The 22,937-nt window shown below is 41.3% G+C and overlaps 1 protein-coding gene across 1 annotated transcript; it reads left to right on the forward strand.

The window, feature by feature from the left end:
• The first annotated feature begins 4,633 nt into the window (after positions 1-4,633).
• Positions 4,634-5,014, forward strand: Prr15 (proline rich 15). Its single transcript, XM_077795892.1, has one exon. The coding sequence runs from the start codon at positions 4,634-4,636 to the stop codon at positions 5,012-5,014; it is 381 nt and encodes a 126-aa protein (XP_077652018.1).
• Positions 5,015-22,937: the final 17,923 nt, after the last annotated feature.

Here is a 22,937-nt window from a genome sequence, read left to right on the forward strand (position 1 = left end):
CTGCTTGCTTTCTTTTACCTCCTCCTTCCCTAACCTCCACACCTTTTCAATGAAAGTGCCCTATTTCACAGATGCTTTCCCTGCCTCTAAAATCTTGTCCTCTAGTAAACATTTCACTAAATCCTCCATCTCTTATGAAGACATTTTCAGATTGGTCCCCCAAAAAGTGACATTACTTTTCCTCTTTTTTTTTTAACATTAGCATGTTTTCCTGTAACTATAATAGTCTGTATCAAGTAGGAATGTGTTTGGTTGCAACTAATTGAAAATTTTGTTCGATCTGTGGTTAAATAATAGAGGTAGGTATTATCTCACTGAACTAGGAATCTGGAGGTAAGTGGTTCCAGGGTTCTTTCAGGGGCTTTCTGTCATTATCTAGGACCAAGATACTTTCCACATTCCCATGCCCTCATCTGTAGCATATTGTCTTTTATTCACATGCCTGTGGCCTCCCTGTTGCAATATGCCTCACTATTGCAATAAGGCTGCTGCAACACCAGAGATTACATACTAACACTGTGATTAAATGCAAAATCAAGCATGAAGCAAAAGATGTTTTTCTCTCTGCCCCTATTTAGGAAGCATTTCCTTAAGTCTTCCTTACCGCCCCATGGCCCAAAATGGATGTCATAGCCACTACTATACAAGGAAAATTATGAAAATCTCTCTTTTTCAGCCTGTAGTTAAACTCAACCTCCTCTTTTGTATAAATCAAATGAAATCGTGTTCTATTTATTGTACCTCCAATAGCTCTTTGCAGCCATCTAACTCTGTTCACCCCCTACTGCCACCACTGTCTTGCAGCCACCACACATGAACTATTCCAACAGTTCCTAACTGGGCTTCCTGTAGTCCCATCTCTGCCTGCTCCATTTGCTCTTTACACCCAACTACCGTGATATGTTCATGCAAATCTCATAATGTGGCCCCCTCTTTAGTGGGTATTGGTCTGAATGGTCTGATCACACTCAGCTTTCAAGCCTCATCTCCCAGCTTTCTTAGCACTCAGATCACACTTGCCTGCTCTCTGCCCCTCAAGAATCCTCATGCCTCAAGCCTTCTGCAAATGCTCCCTCTTCCCTACCACAGTTCATAGGTCTCCATTTAAATGTCTTCACTATATGCAAGGGCTATTTCTTTTCTCTCTTTTAAAAAAATATTTTTAGTTGTAGATGGACACAATACCTTTACTTTATTTATATGTGGTGCTGAGGATCGAACTAGGTCCTTTACATGTGCTAGGCAAAGACTCTACCACTGAGCTACAACCCCAGCCCTGCAAGGGTTATTTCTATAAAAACTTCTATACCTAGATTGCAAATTACTTGAGTTAGGCATTACGTCTTTCACTACTTTTGTATTGCAGAAAGTGCTCAGAACAAAGATAGTCATCCTTCAGTTGCTCCATACCCAGTCCTTCAGAGGAGTTAGGCTCGCATGTATATGAGCACAGGAACATCAAAACAGGTCTTGGAAAAGGGAGAGCATCCTGCAAGAAGCAAGCAGAATCTCTGCTTTTATTGGCAAAAATGTCCTATGTCAATACCTTCTGTTAAACTAACAAAAAGCGCTCATACGTGACCAGGAACCAAAGCACCTCGTGGGTTCCTAGCCGGCTCCGCCACGCATCAGCGGGCAACTCTGAGCAACCTTTTAACCTTTGCGTGCTGGGGTTTCCTTGGGCAAATGAGGATAATAATAGAACCTACCTCCTAGGTAAGTTTGAGACATAAATGAGTTAATCCACAAAAAGCGCTTGAACAGCACCCGCTTGTCAACAGCAAGCTGGTTAATAATGTTATAGCCTTTTAACTAAGGGCGCCTGAAATTCCCCAACATTTTGCCCGAGTGTGAATCAGCCCCCTGTGAGTCACAAAACTTGGGATTCCCGGACCCAGGGAGCGGTGGACAGAGGCGGGGTAGAAATCCGGGTAGGGGCAAAGGGAGAGCTGTCGCAGCATTTATTCAGAAGAGCCCACCTCCAGTCTCGGTCTCCTGTTCTCAAGCCTCCACCATTTATTACCAAGTAGGAGTGGGTCCAGCAAGCGGCGCAGCACAGCTTTTCTCCAATCAGACTCCACCAGGGTGGCGCCACGTCTGAGACCAGATCCAATCTCGTCCCCTGAAGGGCGGGAACGCGAAGTGCCTACCTGCACCTGTGGCAGCGGTGACCGCCTCCTGTTTTTCCCCCTCCCGCTGCCGCTGGGTTCTGGTTTCTCCAATCACTTGGCAAATAACCAGCAGGTGGGCAGATGTCTTTTCGCGTTCCTACCGAAGCGTAGGAAGGCTTAATGCGCCAGAGCCAGCAGCTGGGGTCCCACCTCTGAGCGCTTCCCGAGCGGTTCTATCCGGGAAGAGGGACTTGCCTTAGAATGTAAAGCTACTGAATCAGGCGAGGCTGCTGGGTTCTTCACCTGGGGCAAAGAATCCGACAGTTCCTCGGACCCGACTGAGCCCGGGGCTGCCTCCGCACTGCTCAGAAGTTGGAGGTGCCAGAGACCAACAGCAACATTTAGTTAAGCTTCGCTGCAGGGATTGTTTGGTTCGGTTTCCAGCAACGGAATCCCTCCAAGACCGCGCAAAGGGACACCACGCCCCAACTTCAGGTACTCCCTAGCGTGTTCCCTTAGTGATCTCGGTCGTGAGTGCTGAGTGGGCCCGCGGTGTCCTGGAACCAAGCAGGTGAGCTACCGGGGTGGTTCTGCGTCCGCCCAGACAGAACCTGGAGGCGCGGTATCACCCTGGGGTGCTGCCCCGAGCCGCCTAGTCCCTCACCTCCTGGAACCGAAAGGGAAGTTGTGAGCTGAGAGAGTTCAAAAACTGCACTCTTCAGACCTTTGAGTAATTTGCAATTTTTTTCCTTGCACAATTTACACAATGCCTTTCGTGCATACAAAGTTTATAGTTCTGGAAATTCTGTAGAATAAAGTGCGGAGGACAGAAAGCTGCACCGGGACCGCCCACCACCAGCATTAGTAAATAACCTGGAGGAGGGGGTGCTTTTCTGATCTGCAAAGTTGTAGAGAGTAGGATGTTTGCAGACCCTACTGCCAATTGTGCTTGAGGGCGTGGGTGCCTTTTGTACCGAAGGAACTTTTGACCGTTTTTTTCTAATTGTTTTCAAAGTCCCAGCCCAAGTGTCCCCTGGGGGCATCCTGGGGAGAAGCTGGTGCCACCTTTTGGGGGAGCATCCGAGGCCGCTGGGTCGCCTTCCACAGGCTTTGGGACTTCCTCTCCCTGGTAGTTCCGGGAGGAGAACTACTAAAAACAAACACTGCTGAAGTTTCTCTCCTGCGCACTGGCAAATCCCAAGAGTGCTGGGCGCGTGGGCTGAGACCAAGCAGAGCAGAAACCTGGAAATGAGCCGCGGCTCAAGTGAATCCTACGCATTCGTGGTAGTAGTGCTGGAGAGACAGTGTACCAGAAAGTGGGCAGAGAATTTGAGCTTCCAATATTAGCACCTAAGTGTTAATAAGCAGCCTTTTTGCTCCGCAGAGGGGCTATTAAAAGCCTGGAGAAAAAAGAAAATCATTTTGGAGTTCGTAGTTGAGCGCTCTCTCCTTTGGAGGATAGAATTGCGCAAGAAAAAGAACAGAAACCTTTAATTCGTAACTAAAATTCTCCATAGATGAGTTGATAGTACAGACAGACAACTTGGTGCATAAATGATACAGCAAAACTAAAGGAAAGGGGAGAAAGGACGTTTGCCTCTTGACCTCATCACAGCTGTAGGCGGGAGCGACCTTTGTGAAAACGCTACATTGGTCACTGGGGAATAAAAGGAAGAGTAGGATGGCAGTTTTCACGGGAAGTTAGTCTAGACGTGCTTCTCTGAAAGTCACAAGGCAGAAGCGGTTAAAAGCTGAGTTTAAAAGAAGCAGAACAACAACAAAAAAAACAGTATGAGCTTGTCCCGTTTCCTTACTGGGATATAAATTCCCCGTAATATCACATTGAAAAAGATCCTGGATTGCGAGTGTCTAGGGGAAAACCTTTGAGGGAAATTTGGGTCTATTTGATCGTGGTCTAAAGCTCATTATTCAACTCTAGCCTCCTACTCTTGGTTCAGAGCGTCCTCCTCCCAGGTGCTCCTAGGAAGAGAGGTCATTCTAGCCAAGGTGGATTATTTATGGGCGTCCATCTACAGTCAGACAGTGTGGACAGGACAGGACATTTTCCCTCTGGAGCCGGCTTGATCCAGATGGCTGGATGTGCCTGGGTGCCCTTCACACGGTAACCACTGAGCTCTCCCTGGAGTCAAAGGTTGAGGCCAGAGCTCAAGGATCTGCCCGGAGATCTGGTGGTGCCACCCTGGAGGTCAGTAGTCCGCCGGCACTGCAGGGGGTGCGGCGGTGCCTCATGGGGGCCAAGTGGCTCCGAACTTGGGGAGCTCAGATCTCGCCGGGTGCCAGGTGGAGTGCAGGAGAAGAAAGGAAATTGGGGGCACTCATGACTTAGACCAACCCACTAACCAAGTTGTGTTTTCTTCCCCAGTATAGGGATTGCCTCGGCTCCCATCCCGCAGCCTGCATAGAAGCCTGGGAAAGAGGTGGGGAGAGACCAACGGGAGTGAGGGCCGCTGCAGTTGAAGCCCTTCCCCACCAGGGGCGCCCCAGTCCCCGGCTGGCCGGCCATGGCCAACAGCGGTGGCACGGGCAGCTCTGGGCCCTGGTGGAAATCGCTAACCAACAGCAAGAAGAAAAGCAAGGAAGCCACGGTGGGGGCGCAGCCTCTGGCCCAGCCAGACCCCGAGGAGACCAACCCGCCCAGCCCAGAATGGACTAGCAGCTCCCAAGAGAACCAGCACCCCAACGTGCTTGCGGGCGCCAGCGAGTCCCCCAGGCCAGACAAATTGTGTGGGGAGAAGTCTGGCAACAGCCGCCGCAATTTGAAGATCTCAAGATCTGGCCGCTTTAAGGAGAAGAGGAAAGTGCGTGCCACGCTGCTTCCAGAGGGAGACAGGTCCCCAGAGGAGGCGGACTTCCCTGATGATGCCCAGGAGGACAAGCAATAGCTGGAATGAGCACTCTAAGGCTTGTCTCTTTTCCCACAATAACCCCAGAACCCAGTTCCATACCTGAGAATTCTGACCCAGCCCCCTATTTGGTGTCTCACCCCACCATATTCATAATATTCACCCGAGGCCTCCAAGATTTTATGTTTCTGGAAATTGAAGTGTCAATTGAGTTCTCAATATTTCATGACTCAAAGATGCATTAAGTATTTATTTGTGGTAAGAGAAGATACATGCCTCTGAGGAAGTTGGCATAATTATTATTTTTTTCCAAGGAGCTGTTTGGGGGCATTTGCCCTTGTTCTTGTCATCTATGGGAGTGAGAGTGATGGAGGGGGCCTTCTTTGAGAGAAAGTAGCTGAACTTGAACTCTGCAGCCCTCAAATGAGGAAGGCTGCTCTTATTGAAGATTCTGAAGACTTTCTCGTGAACATCAGATCTCAGTGCTGTGTTTAATGCCTGAGAAATGCACTTCAGGGATACTTCCATAGACTTACACCTTAAGTGAAGGGGTGGGGAGGGAAGAAGCAGTAAATAGAAGCTTTTCAAAATGAGGCACTCTTGCTTCAAAAATGGAACTACAAAACCGGACAGCATATTTTAGTGTGGATTATTAAAATTGTTGCACTGTAAGACTTAAGGTGACTTCTGTATTTTTTTTTTCATACTTAAAAGCAGGCATGCAAAGTCCGGGGTGACAGAGTTAATCATTTGCCACACAACATAGCAGCTACTGAAGGAAAGCTACAGGGAAGAGAACTTTTCCAGAAACTAGCAACATCTGAACTGGAACCAGTTAGCCAGATATTCCAATTTACTAACCACATTCAAGGAAGGGAGGTATCAGTTCATTTTTCCTCAATTCTCCTTTTACTTCAGTGCATTTTCATAGAGTAAATCCAAATATATCCTTTTCAGTGTTCACTGTTACCCTACCAACAATTTTCTGAAAGTATTTGAACAAATGGACTAAATTCATTCATTTGCACAAAGCTGTTTCCCGCCCCAGCCCCAATCCTTTCCCTTCTAAAGCTTATTTCTTTAAAGTCTGTCTTTATCTAATTTCAAAGTCTTTAGATCTATCAACCTAAATATTCTTAATTAAAATCTGCAGGTTTGCTTTTATTATGAACTTCAAGAAGAAAGGTAAATGAATAGGACTTTCTTTCAGCAAATTACAGGACAGTTATTTTAGTTGTTAAGAGGAACCAAGATATTTTCCCACTACAATTCAGTTCATTTTTAAACACCCAGAAATGCACACCAAAGAAATTACATTGATCATGTTTTTGTCATTTTAGACAATGACAAGCTGCTCACTTTTGTATATATAGGGAAGCTGGATTTTGTTTCTGTCCAATTAATAATTTATGAAATAGCTAAACACGTTGATTGTTCAAGGGAATTTAACAAAGAAATTTGATGAGGATTGCTAAAAGGAATTTAAATTAATGACTCAATATTGAGTACCAGCAGAATAATAGAGTTAACCATTTGATACGAGAGTTTACACATACCAAAGAACTTAACTCTGGAGGAAATTGTTTACCTGGAGATTATAAATACCTTATATTAAAAGAAAAAGCATGTGGGAGTGTTTTGTTTTGTGGTGGTTTTGTGTCTGTGTGTTTCTTAAGCATAACGACTTTTTTTTATTATTGTACATTTAGAACCCAAAAGTATGTGGCCAAATTCACCTCTAGCTGGAATTTCTGGATGAGGAAGACTTTACATTAATTTTAAATGGGTCTATTGCCCTGAGATTCTGATGAATGAGAACTTGCAGTGGACAAGCAGTTGGTAAAGGAGGGGATTGTGGACAGGGAGAGAAGTCAGCAGATGTCAAATAAGGATCTGGAAAACCTTGATAAGGTATTTTAATTTTGTTCCATTGAAAATTAGAGTAGGTAACTATCCAAAATGTTCTCTCCCTCTTCAGGAAGGCCAATAGATTAGTACCATACATTTGTATAAAATGAAGTCTGCAATTGACTAATTTAAAATCTTACACTAACTCTTTAATCTACAATTTTATGGTTTAAATTTTTTTCTTCAAAATTCCTCTAAATCCACAAAACATTGGCATTTTCCCAACTTCCGTGTCTAGTTTTGGATCCCATCCAAGTCTCCAGTTGCCGCAGATATCCAATGGCAGACACAGAATAGTGGAACTTATTAACATGACATCTTTACCCCACTGCTCTGAAAGAAAACCATGCTAATGGCAGTTATGACAGTGAATGCAATTCACAATCTGCCATTGAGGTTTGTAATTACATCGTTTTAAAACAGTCCTAAATTATGCAGTGGGAAGAATACAGTGATTTAATCCCAATTCAGTGAAATGGGAAACCAAGAGAAATGGGTGGGATAATAAGATAACATAATTTGAATAAGTGTCTTGCAGGGGATTTATGTGCTTTACAGACAATTAATTCCATTCCCATAATGATTATAAATTCTTAAAGCTTTTAAACTTTGAGATAATTTATAGTATGTAAAAAGAAAATGTGGCTGAGTTAAAATCAGAATTCATTAGTGTAGAGAATTTTATTTTCTTTAAACCCATTTACAAATGAAATTTTACTCACAGATTTGGAAAACATTAGAGGGATTTCAAGGCTATGCTTCCAAATGATATTTTAAAAAAAGGACAAAAATCCAGTGGTCTATTTGCCAAATACTCTTATAACCATGATAATTATATACACAGGGTACTTTTTGCCTCATTGACTCTGCTTGTAAAGTTAGTGTCTGAGCAGTGACTCATATTACAGTGCACCTGAATGTCCCATTGTGTTTGTATTTAGGTTGTTCATCCCATTAGGACTTGCATTTCAAGAGTGCAGACTCAATCTTGCATATGCAGTTAGGATGGTCCTGTTCAGTATTAACATCTGGATTTTTTTAAAAACATTATGTGAATTCAGCAATGCCAGACCTTAGAAGGGAAATATAAACCTAATAAGCATTGGCTGAAACTTTGTCAAAAAAATTATTTTCTTGAGATGTAGCGAAGAACGTTTGGATAACTCAAAATAAATAAAGGATAAAAAATGAGCAAGAAGGATTTGAAATAAAAGGCAAACCAGAAAGGAATAAGTGAATGGAAACTCATATCCAGGAATCACAGAGACATTTTATGAAAAAAGAGAACGAATATTATTTTCCCTAGAAGTTGATTTTATTATTGGAGTTTATTTTAGATGTACAAAAATTTAGGGGATTCTTTCTTGGAATAAATTCAAGTTTATCTTTTTTTTTTTTTGGGGGGGGGGGTAGGTGAGTACCAGGGATTGAACTCACAGGCATCAACCACTGAGCTACATCCCCAGCCCTATTTTGTATTTTATTCAGAGTCAGGGTCTCACTGAGTTGCTTAGCACCTCGCTTTTACTGAGGTTGGCTTTGAACTCGGGATCCTCCTGTCTTAGATTCCTGACCAATGGGATTACAGACATGCTCCACCGAGCCTGGCTTCAAGTTTATCTCCACAGCAAGTAAAAAGTGAGATGAGTATCATACATTGGTATGTCAACAGAAGAGACATCCAGTAATATGAGGTGAACCTAGACTAACCTAGACTAGAAACTGGTCTGAAACCAGACTAGAACGAGTGTAGTACCCAAGTCAAACTTTGTCATAAATGAGCTGGCTGTCACACTGCAGCACAGTTTTTCTCACCTGTTCTCTGTACTCCCTGGCCCTGATCTCACCTTACCTCTATGCATGCCTTTTTCTGAGGTTCAGGGAAGTGGAAGATGAAGCACCAGGAGGCCCAGGGGCCCTCCCCAGCCTGCTGTAGGCACCACAAGCATTTCGCCAACCTCTTTGTAAAAAGATGGCTCTGCAGATTTGGAACATGGGATGCTTAGCCTTCATGGTGAACCAAGATTACCACTAAAAGACGGAATGTCAGGAAACTACACAGGACTTACCTCAGCAGAGGATGGTCAAACATTTTAATAGAATGAATAGAAGGGGTAACAGCTGGGAACTGTTACCAACTGATGGCAGAATATAAGCAATCTTACAAATATGCAAAGCAAGGAATTTGGTTGAATTGTTCTATAGCTGAAATGATAGGCTCATAATCATCATGTCAGAGTTGTTAGCATAACCTCATGCAATAAGATCCAGAGTGGAGTGTCTTTATCTCTGAGGTGTGGGACACACTGTTTACCCAGGAGATAAAAATTTCTGGCCCCAAACCATGAAAGAGTCAGTTTGAAGAAGTTGAAGCTCTCTATTCCTGAGTAGATTGACCTGCTTGTTGAGTAGAGGGTTGGGACCAATATGAAGCCTCCTGTGCTTTTTTTTTTTTTTAAGGGATTTCCTCTGAGTTACAAGCACCCTGAATTATACATTTCTTTCTAACAGTCAGTCGATAAACATAATTGTTGATTCTCACCCTCCGAGGCTGGTAGCGGAAAACGCCTGCACTTACGTAAGACATCTATTCTAGTCCCCTCTCTGATTTGCTCTTGGAGCGTTTGCTTACTCTATAAAATAAAGAGATGGAGTTTATATTCCAACACTAGAGCTCTCTTTTAGTATGCTGCTATTTTAAGCAACTGGTTGTAAAAGTTAACTCCAACAGTGCTCATTGTTTAGTTTAAAACAGAAGGCTCCAGCTGTGGAAGGCAGGAGGGAAGGCCAAGAAATATACACTATGATACAGATACTGCCACCATCATGCCGTTGTTTGACCCAGCAGTTGAGGTAATCCTGCTATATAGGAACATTGAGCCCCCTCAATCATGTTCAGAACAAAATCACAGCAATGACTTCTTATTATAGTGTCTTATCATTGAAAAAAGTGTGCTTTGGGGCTCGGGTTGTAGCTGACTGGGAGAGCAAGTTCCTAACATGTGCAAGGTCTAGCTGGATCCTCAGGACTTGGAAAAAAAAATTATATATATATATATATATATATATATATATATATTTAACTATTATTTTGTTTGCTTCTTATAATTAGTTCATTAGTTCTTGGACAATCCAAAACCTGATTGTGTATTCTTGTTTAAACTCAATTTTTTCTTTCCCTTTGATGCCATCCTAGGTGAGAAATGCATCCCTTTAAAACAAAGGGGCCTGGCCACACCCAAGTCTTTACTCTTGTTTATCCTCTGTCTAAAATCCTAAGGATAAGGCCAAGCATCCATGCCAGCCATTCAATATGACTGACACTTCCCCCAGAGTGGGTTTTGCCTTGTCAGGTCTGCAGACTTCTGTCTATTCTGTTTTGACTCTGTTTGTCATATTTTATCCCCACCCCCTGCCCAGAAAACCCTCAATCAGCCTTCAGGACCCAAGAGTTTCTTCCCATTTGCTGCAGTTTGGAGCTTGAATGTCCCCCAGAGGCCCACGTGTTGAAGGCTTGGTCCTCAACCTTCTGGGAGGTGATGGAACTTTTAGAAAGTGAGGCCTAGTGAAAGGAAGGTCATTGGGGAGCATGTCCTTAAAGGGGCTCTTGGGACCCCAGCCCATTCCTATTTCTTTCTCTGTGTTTCCCAGCTACCATGAGATGAGGAACCTCTACTGCCACAAATTCCCTACTATGATATTCTGTTTTGCCACAGTTCTAAAAGCAACAGGGCTAAGCAATCAAGGATTGAAACCATAAGCCAAAATAAACCTTTCCTCCTTTAAGTCAATTATCTCAGGTATTTTGTCACAGTGACAGAAAGCTTACCAGAGACCATTTAACTGTCACAAGCCTCCCTTCTCCTGGCATTGCCCATGGCTTAACTGGAATACATTCAAACCTGTTTATCCACCATCAATAACCATATTGTATGGATATGGTCACACATTTCCCTGCCCTTTAAGTATGAAGCTCAGGGAAATTCAAGGGGCAATGCTCATTCCTTCTGTACCTTCATGAACTCCTAGTTAATCTACAAGGATCCGTTGATCCTTTGGCTAGTAGATTTTAGAAGGGCCACCTTCTTTTTTTTCTCTGAGGAAGCAGCTATATTTGACAGGTAGAAAAAAAATTCTGAGGATTGTGAATCAGTAAGAGTCAGAGTCCAATTAGGAGAAAGAAACCACACAGTAATTTGAACAGGGAGTATTTAATATAAAGAACTATTATCCACAACAGGGATTGAAGTAACAAGGGATTGGCTACTAAGAAGTAAAGGGAACCCTAATAGGTTGACACAGGAATCCAGGTCAATGAGAAAGCACTGCCCCTTGGGCTAAGACAGAGTGCTCAAAGCAGGTCCCCTCTTCCTTCAACCCCCTAAGTCTTATTGTAAAGGGCACAACCATGACTCACTGATTGGTAGAGATGTCTCTGTGGTGCCCCATCAGTAGTAGTTTCTGGAAATCCATCTTTTAGAACTGGCAACAACAGAAACAAAAGCTCTAATCGCCAAATGACTTGAACCTCGTGGGTGAAGACACCCTAGGAAACGTTGCTAGGATGGGTGGAGAGAGCAGGGGAGGAAATGGGTATTTCTTCAGGCCAGCCTATCTCATTTCATAACATCTCCTTTTGTTTGATATCCTCTTAGGAGATGGTGCCCTCGAGATACTCTGAACTCATTGTCGGTGCTTCACAGGCTCTTGGCTGGCCACCTCTGCCCATTTCTCCCACTCTCCATTGCAGCCAAAGCAGGCTCCTTTCAATTCACTGACCACTGCTCTCTTTTCCACCTCCAGGTCTTGGTACACATTCCACCCCCTGCCCAGGAACCCTCCTGGGGGTCAGGTTCCTGAGGGCCTCGTGTTTGGGACTCTTCACATATACTTTTCCTTTGCAGACTTTCAATGATTTTGAGGATACTTCTGCCGCTTGAGCAACCATAAGTAAATGGAATTTGGGTGGAGTTACATCACCTCTCCGGCTCCTTTTGCCTTGTCAGTCAGTGGAGGATGTAGCAGCAGTTCAGGGTTTGCACAAACCAAGTGCACAGGCAGAGCCCTCTGACCAGAGAAACTACGAAGCAGCCTTTTAGAAGCCCCTAGCAACATCAACTGCTTTGATTCTCACTCCTGAGTAATGAGTTGAGAGTGCCTAAAGGAATTATTTCAGTGGTTTCCTTTGAAAATAATCTGAGGACTAGGGATATAGCTCAGTGGCAAAGCACCTGCCTGCAAGCCCGAGGCTCAGGGTTTCACTCCTCCTACTAGAGGAAAAAAGAAATCTAGAATTTAGAGATCCTACCTCCTAGGAATCCCAAGAAGCTTGCCTTTTGGAAAACTGTGATTATGTCTTTGCTCCAAAATTTCAAGAACAGGTAACACAGGAGAGGATCTAGGAGATAAAGAAAGAAAAAAGACTACATATCTTGGCCCTGTAATGACCAAGAGGGGGAGTTGTATTCTGGGCTGTCATCTTTACATTCAAGAGTGGATCCTGAGCTTGGGATTGTTTAGTGAATACATTTGAACTGTTGCCATACACCCCTAAAGGAGGGTGAAATAAAGACATGAAGAGGTATCAGCTTGTGGGAAAATGGAGTGGTGTCAGGAATGTCTGGGGCTGGCTTGGGGTATTTACAGGGATAGCACTTTGTCAGTTATAAAACCTCTAAATCCCTGGGAATGACCATTCTCCCCGCATTTCTAATCCTGGAGACAGGAGAAGGGCCAGGAAGCAGCCTCATCCTCACAGCCCACATGGTTTGCTCAAGCTGTCTATCTCCACCCAGTGGATGGGCATCTGGCAGCGGGAAGGTTGGAAGTGTCAATCAGGGTGGCTAATGAGGCAGGGTTCAGGTAGCTCCTTGGCTGTTCTCTGGAGGGTTTCAAGGCTCCTGGGCTTTGGTAGATCATATTTTACAGGAATCCTGTCTCAGGCTGCGTTTGCAGAAGGCTGTGGGTTGGTGGAAGGCAGCCACTCATGTCTTCACCCTTGGATGTATTCTGTTTGTTTACACTGAGGCCAGCTCTCAGGGATTCCATGGGGAGGTTGAGAGGTTGAGTGAGAGAGAGAGCACAGGCAGACACAGAGCAGGGGGAACAGCCTAATAGGGGACTCAAGAGGCCCAAGTGTTCTGAAAGAAGCCAGGCATGGTGGTGCACACCTGTAATCCCAGCAGCTGGGGAGGCTGAGGCAGGAAGATTGTGAGTTCAAAGCCAGCCTCAGCAACTTAGTGAGGCCTTAAGCAACTTAGTGAGACCCTGTCTCCAACTAAAATATAAAAAGGGCTACGATGTGGTTCGGTGATTAAGTGCCCCTGGGTTCAATGTCTGGTATCAAAAATAAATAAATAAAAAAGAGTTCTGAAAGGAAGTACTCTAGCATCCCACACTTTCCCCAATTGGATGCAATCAGAAAAGGAGGCAGTCCCTGGACCTGCCACAGTCAACACTATCAGCCCCATAATGTACTCAGAGGAAGCCACTTCTTTTTGATCCACAGAGTCTCAGAGTTAGGGGTTCTCAGGAATGAAGGATAGAATTTTAACCACTGCAGCCTTTAATTGTAGGGCCATTTAGTTGTCTTATTTTTGTAATGTAATACTTCATTTCTGGATTCTATAATTTCAGTGCAATTCAACAACTATCCATTGAGTACACAGAAGACCCAGAGACAAAAACATGCAAAGGACAAAGATGTTATTAGTGCTTTACAGACTGCATAAGTTTAAGCCCTAACTATCTCACTGATATATTCACTTACTTATTTATTCACCAAATGTTTACTGAGTTCATTCAATCTCTTATTTATTCAGTGCCCCCATTGGGGACAATTAAGCTATAGATACAGAAAAGAAAAAAAAATGGACTTTGAGTTTGCCCTACAATACAGTGTGATAAGAACAATAATGGTCTGGAGTCAACCTCTCAATCTCTTTGACTTCTCAAAGATTCACTGAAGTGTGTTGCACCATGTAAACCGACCTTGTTCTCAGATGGGAGTGGCCAGGCATCTGCTCCCACAGCATTCCCTCTCTATATGACAATTGTCAATGAGGGAATGAGAGTGCTCCTTGTAAATTCTGTGTCAACAAGGGTGATCACAGTGTGCTCCTCCTCAATAGTCCACCTGTTGTGAAGGAAGTCTGCTGAACCCTGACCCATTTTTAGAATCCATGGGAAGTTCAGTCCTGAAACTAAAGATCTGCCCACAGGTGGCTGCCTCCCACTTTCTCCCTTGGTCTTTTGGGGAAGTGCTGAGCATGGATGGCAAGTCCTCAAACCCAACGTGATCTGCATCCTTTCTTTCTTCTATTCATCCAACCATTGACTTCCTGTTTTTTGAACTCACTGAATGGGACACTCCTTCAAATATTTATTTTCGGGCTCTTTTAGCAATGAAAAAGCAGTGTTGCCAACTGAACCATGACTGCTTCTCTGGTTAATCATAAGGTTTACAGGCCTTTCTGGGAACTCCCTGGGGGAAATGTGCCATGTAGAAACATCTACATTCCCATTCTGTTTTGCTATGGAAGACATAGTCAGTGCTGCCATACAGCAGGCCAGAATGCCAATCATAGTCGACATTCCATAGGGCTTGACACTTCAAGAAGCACTTTCACGTTGCATGATCTTATGGGATCCATAAAAAACTGCAGTGTTAGATTATCATTCCTACATACATACTCCTTTCGTACGTGACTTTGCAGATCTTCCTTTTAAGATGTGGCATCTGTTTCCCAATGCTTAGTCTGTGGGTTTAGTCTCATAACTTTCTGTGGCCAAAAGAATGTGACAGAATTGATATTTAGTCCATGTGTATTAGTCTGCTCTAGCTGCTATAACAACCACGGACTGGGTGAATTAAACAACAGAAACTTATTCTCTCACAGTTCTAGAGGCTGGAAATCCAAGATCAACATCTCACAGGACTAAGCTCTGGTGAGGCCTCTCTTCCTGGCTTGCAGATGGCTGCCTTTTCACTGCGTCCCTCCCTCTGTGCATAGGCTGAGAGAGATCCTTGATGTCTCTTCTTCTCCAGTCGTATTGGATTAGGAGTCCAACCTTATAACCTCATTTAACTTTATTTTCTTCTCATAGGCTCTGATTCTAAACACAGTCACTTCAGGGAGTGAAGGCTTCCACATATCAATTTTGGAGTGACACAATTCTGTTGCTAATGCAAATCTAGGTTTCAATGGGCCTTCTACCCTCTCAGTATCCTATCCCAACTTGAGAGAACACTGTAGGAGGAGAGACAGATGAGCTGTCCCTGCTACTATGTGGCTACTGGCCAAATCGGCCACTAACTGAAGATGCAGGAGAATGTCTAGATGAAACTAGAACCACCCAGCTGAGCCCTGTCCAAATTAGTGACCTGCAGAATTATTCCCAGATTCAATTGGTGGTGTCTTAAGCCACCAAGTTTTAGCATGGTTTGTTAAGCTAACTGGTTTGCTAACTGGTTTTGTTGAGCAAAAAATAGAATCTCAAAGAAATTCAGTGATCACCCAAGACTTTATTGCTCATTGTTGCTAAAAGGCTGAGTCTGTGGAATTCCTATCTTTGCTTTCTTCATTCTCCCCTGAACCACTCTGAGATTAGAGACAGATTTGGAGTCTAGAAACACAAAGATATTGAAATGCTGCAACTTATGTTGAAGCTTTTCCTGGCAAATCAATTTCATTCCTTAGTTGGTTGAACTTCACAGAGAGTGAGTGAGTGAGTGAATGTGTGTGTGTTGTGTGTGTGTGGGCGTGTGTGCTGTGAATATATGCCCCTGCATTTCCTCCAAAGGGTACCCACAGTTTATCAGGCTTGTGGTGCCCAGTGCAGGCAGGTTTCCTCTGAGTCTAGCCTAGTAACTGCATGTTGGTCCATGTATCCCCTCGTGGGCAGTGAATGGCTGTACTGGCTGTGTTGAATTTGGTCCTGTTTATGTCAACTGGACATCTTAAAAAGTGGACTTGATGGGTCAAAGAACATATACTTTACAATTTTTGTAGAAAAATCATACAGATACTGTCAAATTGTCTCTGTAAGTTTGTACCCAAACACTCACTCCATAAGCAATGTATGAAAATGCTGTTTCCCCACAGCCTCACCAAGAGAGTCTGATCAAACTTTTGGATGTTTAGCTACCTACTAGGTAAGACTTGTCTATGCTCTGAGACATACGTATCTCAGAGAGTTTTAATTTGCATTTTTCTTACTATGACTGAGCTATAGCATGTTTTCTGTGTTTTTTATATAAACTCTCTGTTCTTATCCTTTGTCCATTTTTTCCATCACTATTGGTTAAATTGTTCTTTAGTTATGAGATGTGCTAGTCTTGTTTGTTCAACTAGTTTCTTTTTAACCACATTTACATTATTATTATTATTTTTGCAGTACTGGTGTTTGAACCCAGCAACACTCTTAAGTGATAAACTCTCGAGCGATAAACCAGCCTTTTTAATTTTTTTTTATTTGAAACAGAGTCTTGCTAAGTTGCTGAAGCTGGCCTTGAATTTTTATCTTTCTGCCTCAGCCTCACTAGTCATTAGGATTACAGTCATGTGTTACTGTATCCAGCTTATATTATTAAACTTACATTACAACTTTATTCTTTACCTTTTTTTTGTAGGGTGGTATTTTGTGCGGTTCTGTTGCTGGTGTTTGTTTTAGAATTTATTGTGGATCTGCAGTGAGATTGTCAGCTTCCTAAGTACAGTACCAATAGACTTCCATGTTCTGTTGTAGTATGAGGTTAGGTAACATTCATCCCAGTAACTATTTGGCTTACTGAATGAGTGAGAACTGAATGTTATCTGGAGATTGGAATCTCATCCATAAGGTCTTGAATAGTAGTCCCCCCACAAAAGATAGATCCTTACCCCCAGAACCTATGAATATGTCCTTTCTTGGAAAAAGAATTTTTACAATTATAATTAAGAATCTTGGGCTGCAGTTGTGGCTCAGTGGTAGATTGCTCGCCCAGCATGTGCAAGGTTCCATCCTCAACACCACATAAAAATAAAAATAAAGGGCTGGGGTTGTGGCTCAGTGGTAGAGCGCTCGCCTAGCATGGGTTCAATCCTCAGCACCACATAAAAATAAAGGCATTGTGTTAAAAAAATGTTTAATAAATAAATAAAAATATTGTGTCCAACTACAACTAAAAAATAAAATATTTTAGAAAAAGAATCTTAAAATTAGCTCATTCTGGATTATCCAAGTGGGTTCTGCATAATTATTCCCAGCTGTAAGCAGAGGACAGATGCAGAGAGTGGCAGAAAAGGACATGTTCCTGGGGAGGCAGAGACTGAAGTCAGGCATTCATAGCTCAAGGAATGCCTGGAGCCATCAGATGCTGGAAGAAGCAAGTACAGTCTCTGCTGGAGCCTTGAGAGAAGTGTGGTCTTGCAATATATTGATGGCCCCCAGAACTGTGAGAATAAAATTGTGTTGCTTTAACCACAAAATTTGTGCTAATCTGTTATGGCAGACCCAGGAAATTAATATATCATCCTTCACAGATCCCTCTCTGTCACATTCAGTAAATATTTATTATTCTGCTCACTAGTTAGTTGTGAGAGGAGGAAAAGAATGAAGAATACAGAAAAAGCACAAAAGAAGAGGGAAAATGTGAGGTTGGGGGTGTAGTGGAGAGTTCCCATCACAAGAGAAGGAAGAAGGGAGAGAGGAAGAATGGGAGGAAGGGAGGAAGGGAGGGAGGAAATAAAGTATGGGATTGCCGTTTCTTTGTCCTCTTCTGGTCCCGATGGCCTCTCTCCCTCAACCTTTCTCAGTCCACTTAGACAATCTGCCACACTAAGCAAGTTCCTATTTGTACTCTTCAGATTTTCTGTCCCATGTCATTTTTCTGTTTTCCAATCTGGAGGCACCAGTCAAAGGAGCTGAGCAGAGACATGAGCCCTCCCCCAAGACTCCCTGTCCACATTCCACCAGTTACCCTGAACAGTGACCGAGACCCACGCCATTCCTCAGTGCAGGGTCCCCGCAACCCAGGCAGGCACCCAAACTTACGCCGCCTCAAGCACCCACAGAATGCTTCTGCGGTCACATCGCCCCATTCTATCTGCCACCCACAAAGTGAGTGAATTAATCAAAGGCAGTGGATTGCAAAGCTGGCCCTCCAAACAAATCCAAGGGTGGGGGAGGCAGCTCTCCTGACTTTTGCTCTTCTTCTGGGTTTGACGGGAGGTCTTCAGAGTTTGACTGGAGGGCCTCTGTGCTGCCTCTAGTGGTCTCTGGAAGTAATGCGCCCCTAAAGGACCACTGGTGCATGGGCGATTGGTTACTTTACATTTGTGAACAACATTTAGGGGTCATACGTGCCCATCCTCTGCCCACGGGGCATTGCAAATGTTCACCGTTTTTTGAAAATTTCATCTGCATTGTATCTAGGCCTTTTGATCATTTTTACAGACAGAAGATTTTTAACCATTTTAAAGTCAATTTTATTTTATTTGTCAATCTCCCTTTATTTTAAAAAAATATTTTAAAATTTACATATCATAAAATCCATTTGAGGGGCTGGGGATGTAACTCAGTGGTAGAGCACTTGCATAGACTGTGTCAGCCCTTGTATTCAATTCCCAATACTAACACTTTTTTTTATTATTTTTAAAATCTCTTGCAGTGTATAGTTCTGTGAGTTTTGGCAAATTCAGAATGTTGTAACAACCACTCTAATCAGGCTAATCAGGAAACAGGACAGTTCCCACTCTCCAGAAAATTTCCCCACCATGCATCTTTATAGTCAAATCCTCTCTGGTCCCTCAAACCCTAGTAACCACTGATACTATTTCTTCACTATAGTGTTGTTTCTTCCAGAATGTCTTATAAATGGAATCCTACCATCTGCCACTTTTTAAGCCTTATTTCTTCCACTTAGCATACTGCAGGATTATCATAATGCATCCATGCTGAGAGTGTCAACAGTTCTGCTTTTTTTTTTTTTTTTTTTTTTTTTTTTTTGCTGACTGATGGTACTCAGTTTAGTGGATGTACCATTGTTTGTTGACCCATTTCCAAATGTAGGGTATCTGGATTGTTTCCATGTTTTTGCAATTACAAACAATGCTGTTATAGTTATTTCAGTACAGCTTTTTGTCTGATACTAAGTTTTCATTTCTCTAAAGTAAATACAAAGAACAAGTACATGTTTAAATTTGTGTACCATTTTATGTTCTCACCATGTATGGGAATTCTTTACCAGTACTTGATATTGTCAGTTTTTGTAGTAACATTTTAAAAGACATGTAAAGGTTTATCACTGTGGTTTAAATTTGCATTCCTTGGTGACTAATAATGTTGAACATCTTTCCATATGTTTTTTTACTATATATATATATATATATATATATATATATATATCTTGGTAAAGTGTCCAAATCTCGTGGGCACCCCCCACACACACACACACAATTTTTATTTATTTATTTATTTATTTATTTATTTTTAGTTTTCTTCTATTTGAGTTTTGAAAGTTCTTTGTATATTCTGGATATAATTCCTTTGACAGATATATGATTTGCAAATATTTTCTTCCACTCTGTAGCTTCATTTTTTTAACAATATCTTTCACAGAGCAAAAGTATTTTATTTTCTGAATTCCAATTCAGCAAATTTTTTTCTTGTATGTATTAGACTTTCAATGTCTTATCTAAGAACTCTTTGACAAACCTAATATTATAAACATTTTTTCTTATTTTTCCTTCTAAAAGTTTTATACTATGTACCATTAGATCTATGTACCATTTAAGTTACTTCTTGCTTGTGATATGAAGTACATATTGACATAATTTTTTATATTATATATGAATATACATATATACATGCATATATACATATACATATATATTATATATTATATTATATATATATTTCAACTTGTTCTAGCACCATCTGCTGAGAACAGTGTGCTTCCTCAATTGAATTGTCTTTGCACCTTTGTCAAAAAATAAGTTGGAGCTGAATACAGTGGCACACACCTGTAATCCCAGCAACTCCGGAGACTGAGACAAAAAGATCACAAGTTCAAGGTCAACCTGAGTAACTGAGTGAAAGTGAGACCCTCACCAACTTATCAAGACCTTGTCTCAAAATAAAAAATAAAAAAGGACTGGGGCTATAGCTCAGTGGTAAAGAGCCCTTGGGTTCAATACCCTATACCAATAAATGAATAAATAATGGAACTATTTGTTATAATGAACCTTTGGACTGTATTCTGCTGGTCGATTTATATTCTTTTTTTAATCCTCTTGTGAATAACACATTATCTTGTCACTATGATTTCATGTAGATCTTAAAATCAGGCAGCATTAATGTCCCAATTTTTTTTTCAAAGTTAAAATATGTTTATTCCAGTTCCTTTGATTTTTTTCCATATAAATTTTAGAATCATATTGTCAATAACAAAAAAGAATTCTGCTGGTATTTTTATTGGAATTATAGTAAAGAAATAGATTAATTTGGCAAGAATTAAATTTTAACAATATTTAGTCTTCCAGAACAATAGCACAATATCTCCCTTTGTGTTTGAATGCTTTCATTAGTGATTCAGCATTCAGATTTTGCAAATATTTTGTTATATTTATAACTAAGTATTTTGGGTTTTGGAGCTATTGATAAATGTGATTTTTAAACTTTCAACTTCAAGTTATAAATTAATATTATGTAAAAATATTACAGCCTGTGGCAGCCTGTGACTTGAAGACTTCAAAATTTTCTTATTGGTTCTAGAAGGATTTTTTTCCATTGTTGTCATTTTGTTTTGTTTTTGTGCATTCCTTTAGTGTCAGAGGTAGAAAGCCATGATTATTGCAAATAGTGTGAATTTTATTATTTCTTTCCTATCCTTCCTTTTTACACTAACTATGCTCTTAAACAAGAGTTGTGAGATTCTTGCTCTAATTTTAAACTCTGCCCCAATCTTCAGGCAAAGTACTTTTCACCACTATGTATGATTTAGCTGTAGTTGCCTTTTATCATGTTAAGAAAATTCTCTTCAAGTTTGTTGATTTTATCATCATACATACTGAATTTGTTGAAAATTTCTTCTGCATCTGTGGATATGATCATGTCACTATTTTCCAATGAAAATCTACATTGCCTAATTTTCAGAAGGTGAACAAGCCTTACATTCTTAAGATAAACCCTGTTTGCTCATGTTCTTCTCTTCCTGAGCTACCTCCTCTCATACACCCCAAACTGACCTACTCCAACTCCTTCTGTTTGGAGACAGTGACCTGAATGGTTAATGATTTGCCTAGGATCAAGCAAGCAGTTAGGGGAATTTGGTGAATTAATACCCATGTCCTACAGAAAGAAATAAAAATAGGTATTGGGTTCAGGATGTATCTCAGTGTTAGAGCACTTGCCTAGCTTACAAGTTTGATTCCCAGCACCATAAAGAGAGAGAGAGAGAGAGAGAGAGAGAGAGAGAGAGAGAGAGAGAGAGAATATGAATATGAATGGATCTTCTTCAAGAATATGAAAGATCTTCTTCAAGATCTATGTCTTATCTGGACACGGTAGCGCATACCTGTAATCCCAGTGTCTTGGGTGGTTGAGGCAGGAGGATCATGTGTTCAAAGCCAGCCTCAGCAACTCAGCAAGGCACTAAGCAACTCAGTGAGGAGCTAAGCAACTTTGTATTTTATTTTGTATTTTGTATTTTATTTTATTGTCTCTAAATAAAATACAAAAAAAGGGCTGGGAATGTGGCTCAGTGGTTAAGTTCCCCTGAATCCCTGGTACCAAAAAAAAAAAAAAAAAAATCCACCTCTTCAGAAAAGAGTATGCAAAAGATTTGAGAAGAAGTATAGTGTAGTGGTCAAGAGCAGGGAATCTGAAACCAGACCACCCTGTCTCAAATCCTGACCATGTGACCTTAAGTTTGTTTTCCCATGAATAAGTTCTAGATTTTCTAGAATATCTAATGGCCACCTAAAACTCAACACAACAAATCAAAAGGTTCTTTTTCCCCTCAACCTAAAACTGCTCCTCCTCTTCTGTTCCCAGTTTCAATAAATGCCAACCTCAACTCCCAGGAATCCAAGCCAGATACATGGCAAATACCTTTCTCCCTCCATTTCCCTCACCCCCACATTTGATCAACATCAAAGCTACCAAATCTATAACCTAAATGTCACATGTAATCAAATCACGTGTTATCTGTTTCCAGGTCCTCCTCTAGTGTGGGGCTATGGCTGCTTTTTTGCTTTTTCCAAATGGCTACAAGTATTCCCATAATTATTATGAAAGAATAAATTCATGATTTACATAAAATGTTAATCATAATATCTAGATAATAGCAATAGAGTAATTTTTATTATTTAATACTCATCAAAATTTGATATTTATGAACACATAAATCTACAAAATAACAAATTTTTAAAAAATAAAATACTGAGCATTGATGGGTATACATGGATTTCCTAATGATGTTTTCCACCCCAAATTCTCTGACATTCTTAAAGAAGAGCAAAAACTTACTGAAAGTGACTCTTGTACTCTGTTGATTCAATATAGCAAAGGTCAAAGATTACTCTATGTATTTAAAAAGTTCTTTCTGTGAGCAAATCATTTAAACTTCAACCACACCTTAGCAATCCCAAGAAAAGATACATTCTTGGTTGATAAGTAGCTCATAAAAAGGATCCTTATCTTTCCTAATTCTCTATCTTACTTTGAACACAGCATTAAATAGCAAAGGTCTCATTATAAGAATGGCTCTATCTTCTATTAAGTTTGGAAAAGCAAATTAATTATGATTAAGTTTTAAGATGATACAAGATCACAGTAAATGACCCTTGATTTAAAGTCTTGACTTTCTGAAGCAGAAAAATTAGCTAAACTATTTAGTGAAATCTTATTTCCTTTAGACTAATGCAGAAATATATTTAAGACAAATACTGAAGACTTCCTTTCTATGGGGTATTAGAACTTGAAATTCTCCCTGTTTAGGTACACTTAAGGAGGAGTGGTAGATTTGGGATTCACAATGAACTCCATAGTAATTTATTCCCCATTGGCAGAA

Source organism: Urocitellus parryii, chromosome 3 (genome assembly GCF_045843805.1).
Source record: "Urocitellus parryii isolate mUroPar1 chromosome 3, mUroPar1.hap1, whole genome shotgun sequence".
Taxonomy (NCBI): Eukaryota; Metazoa; Chordata; class Mammalia; order Rodentia; family Sciuridae; genus Urocitellus; species Urocitellus parryii.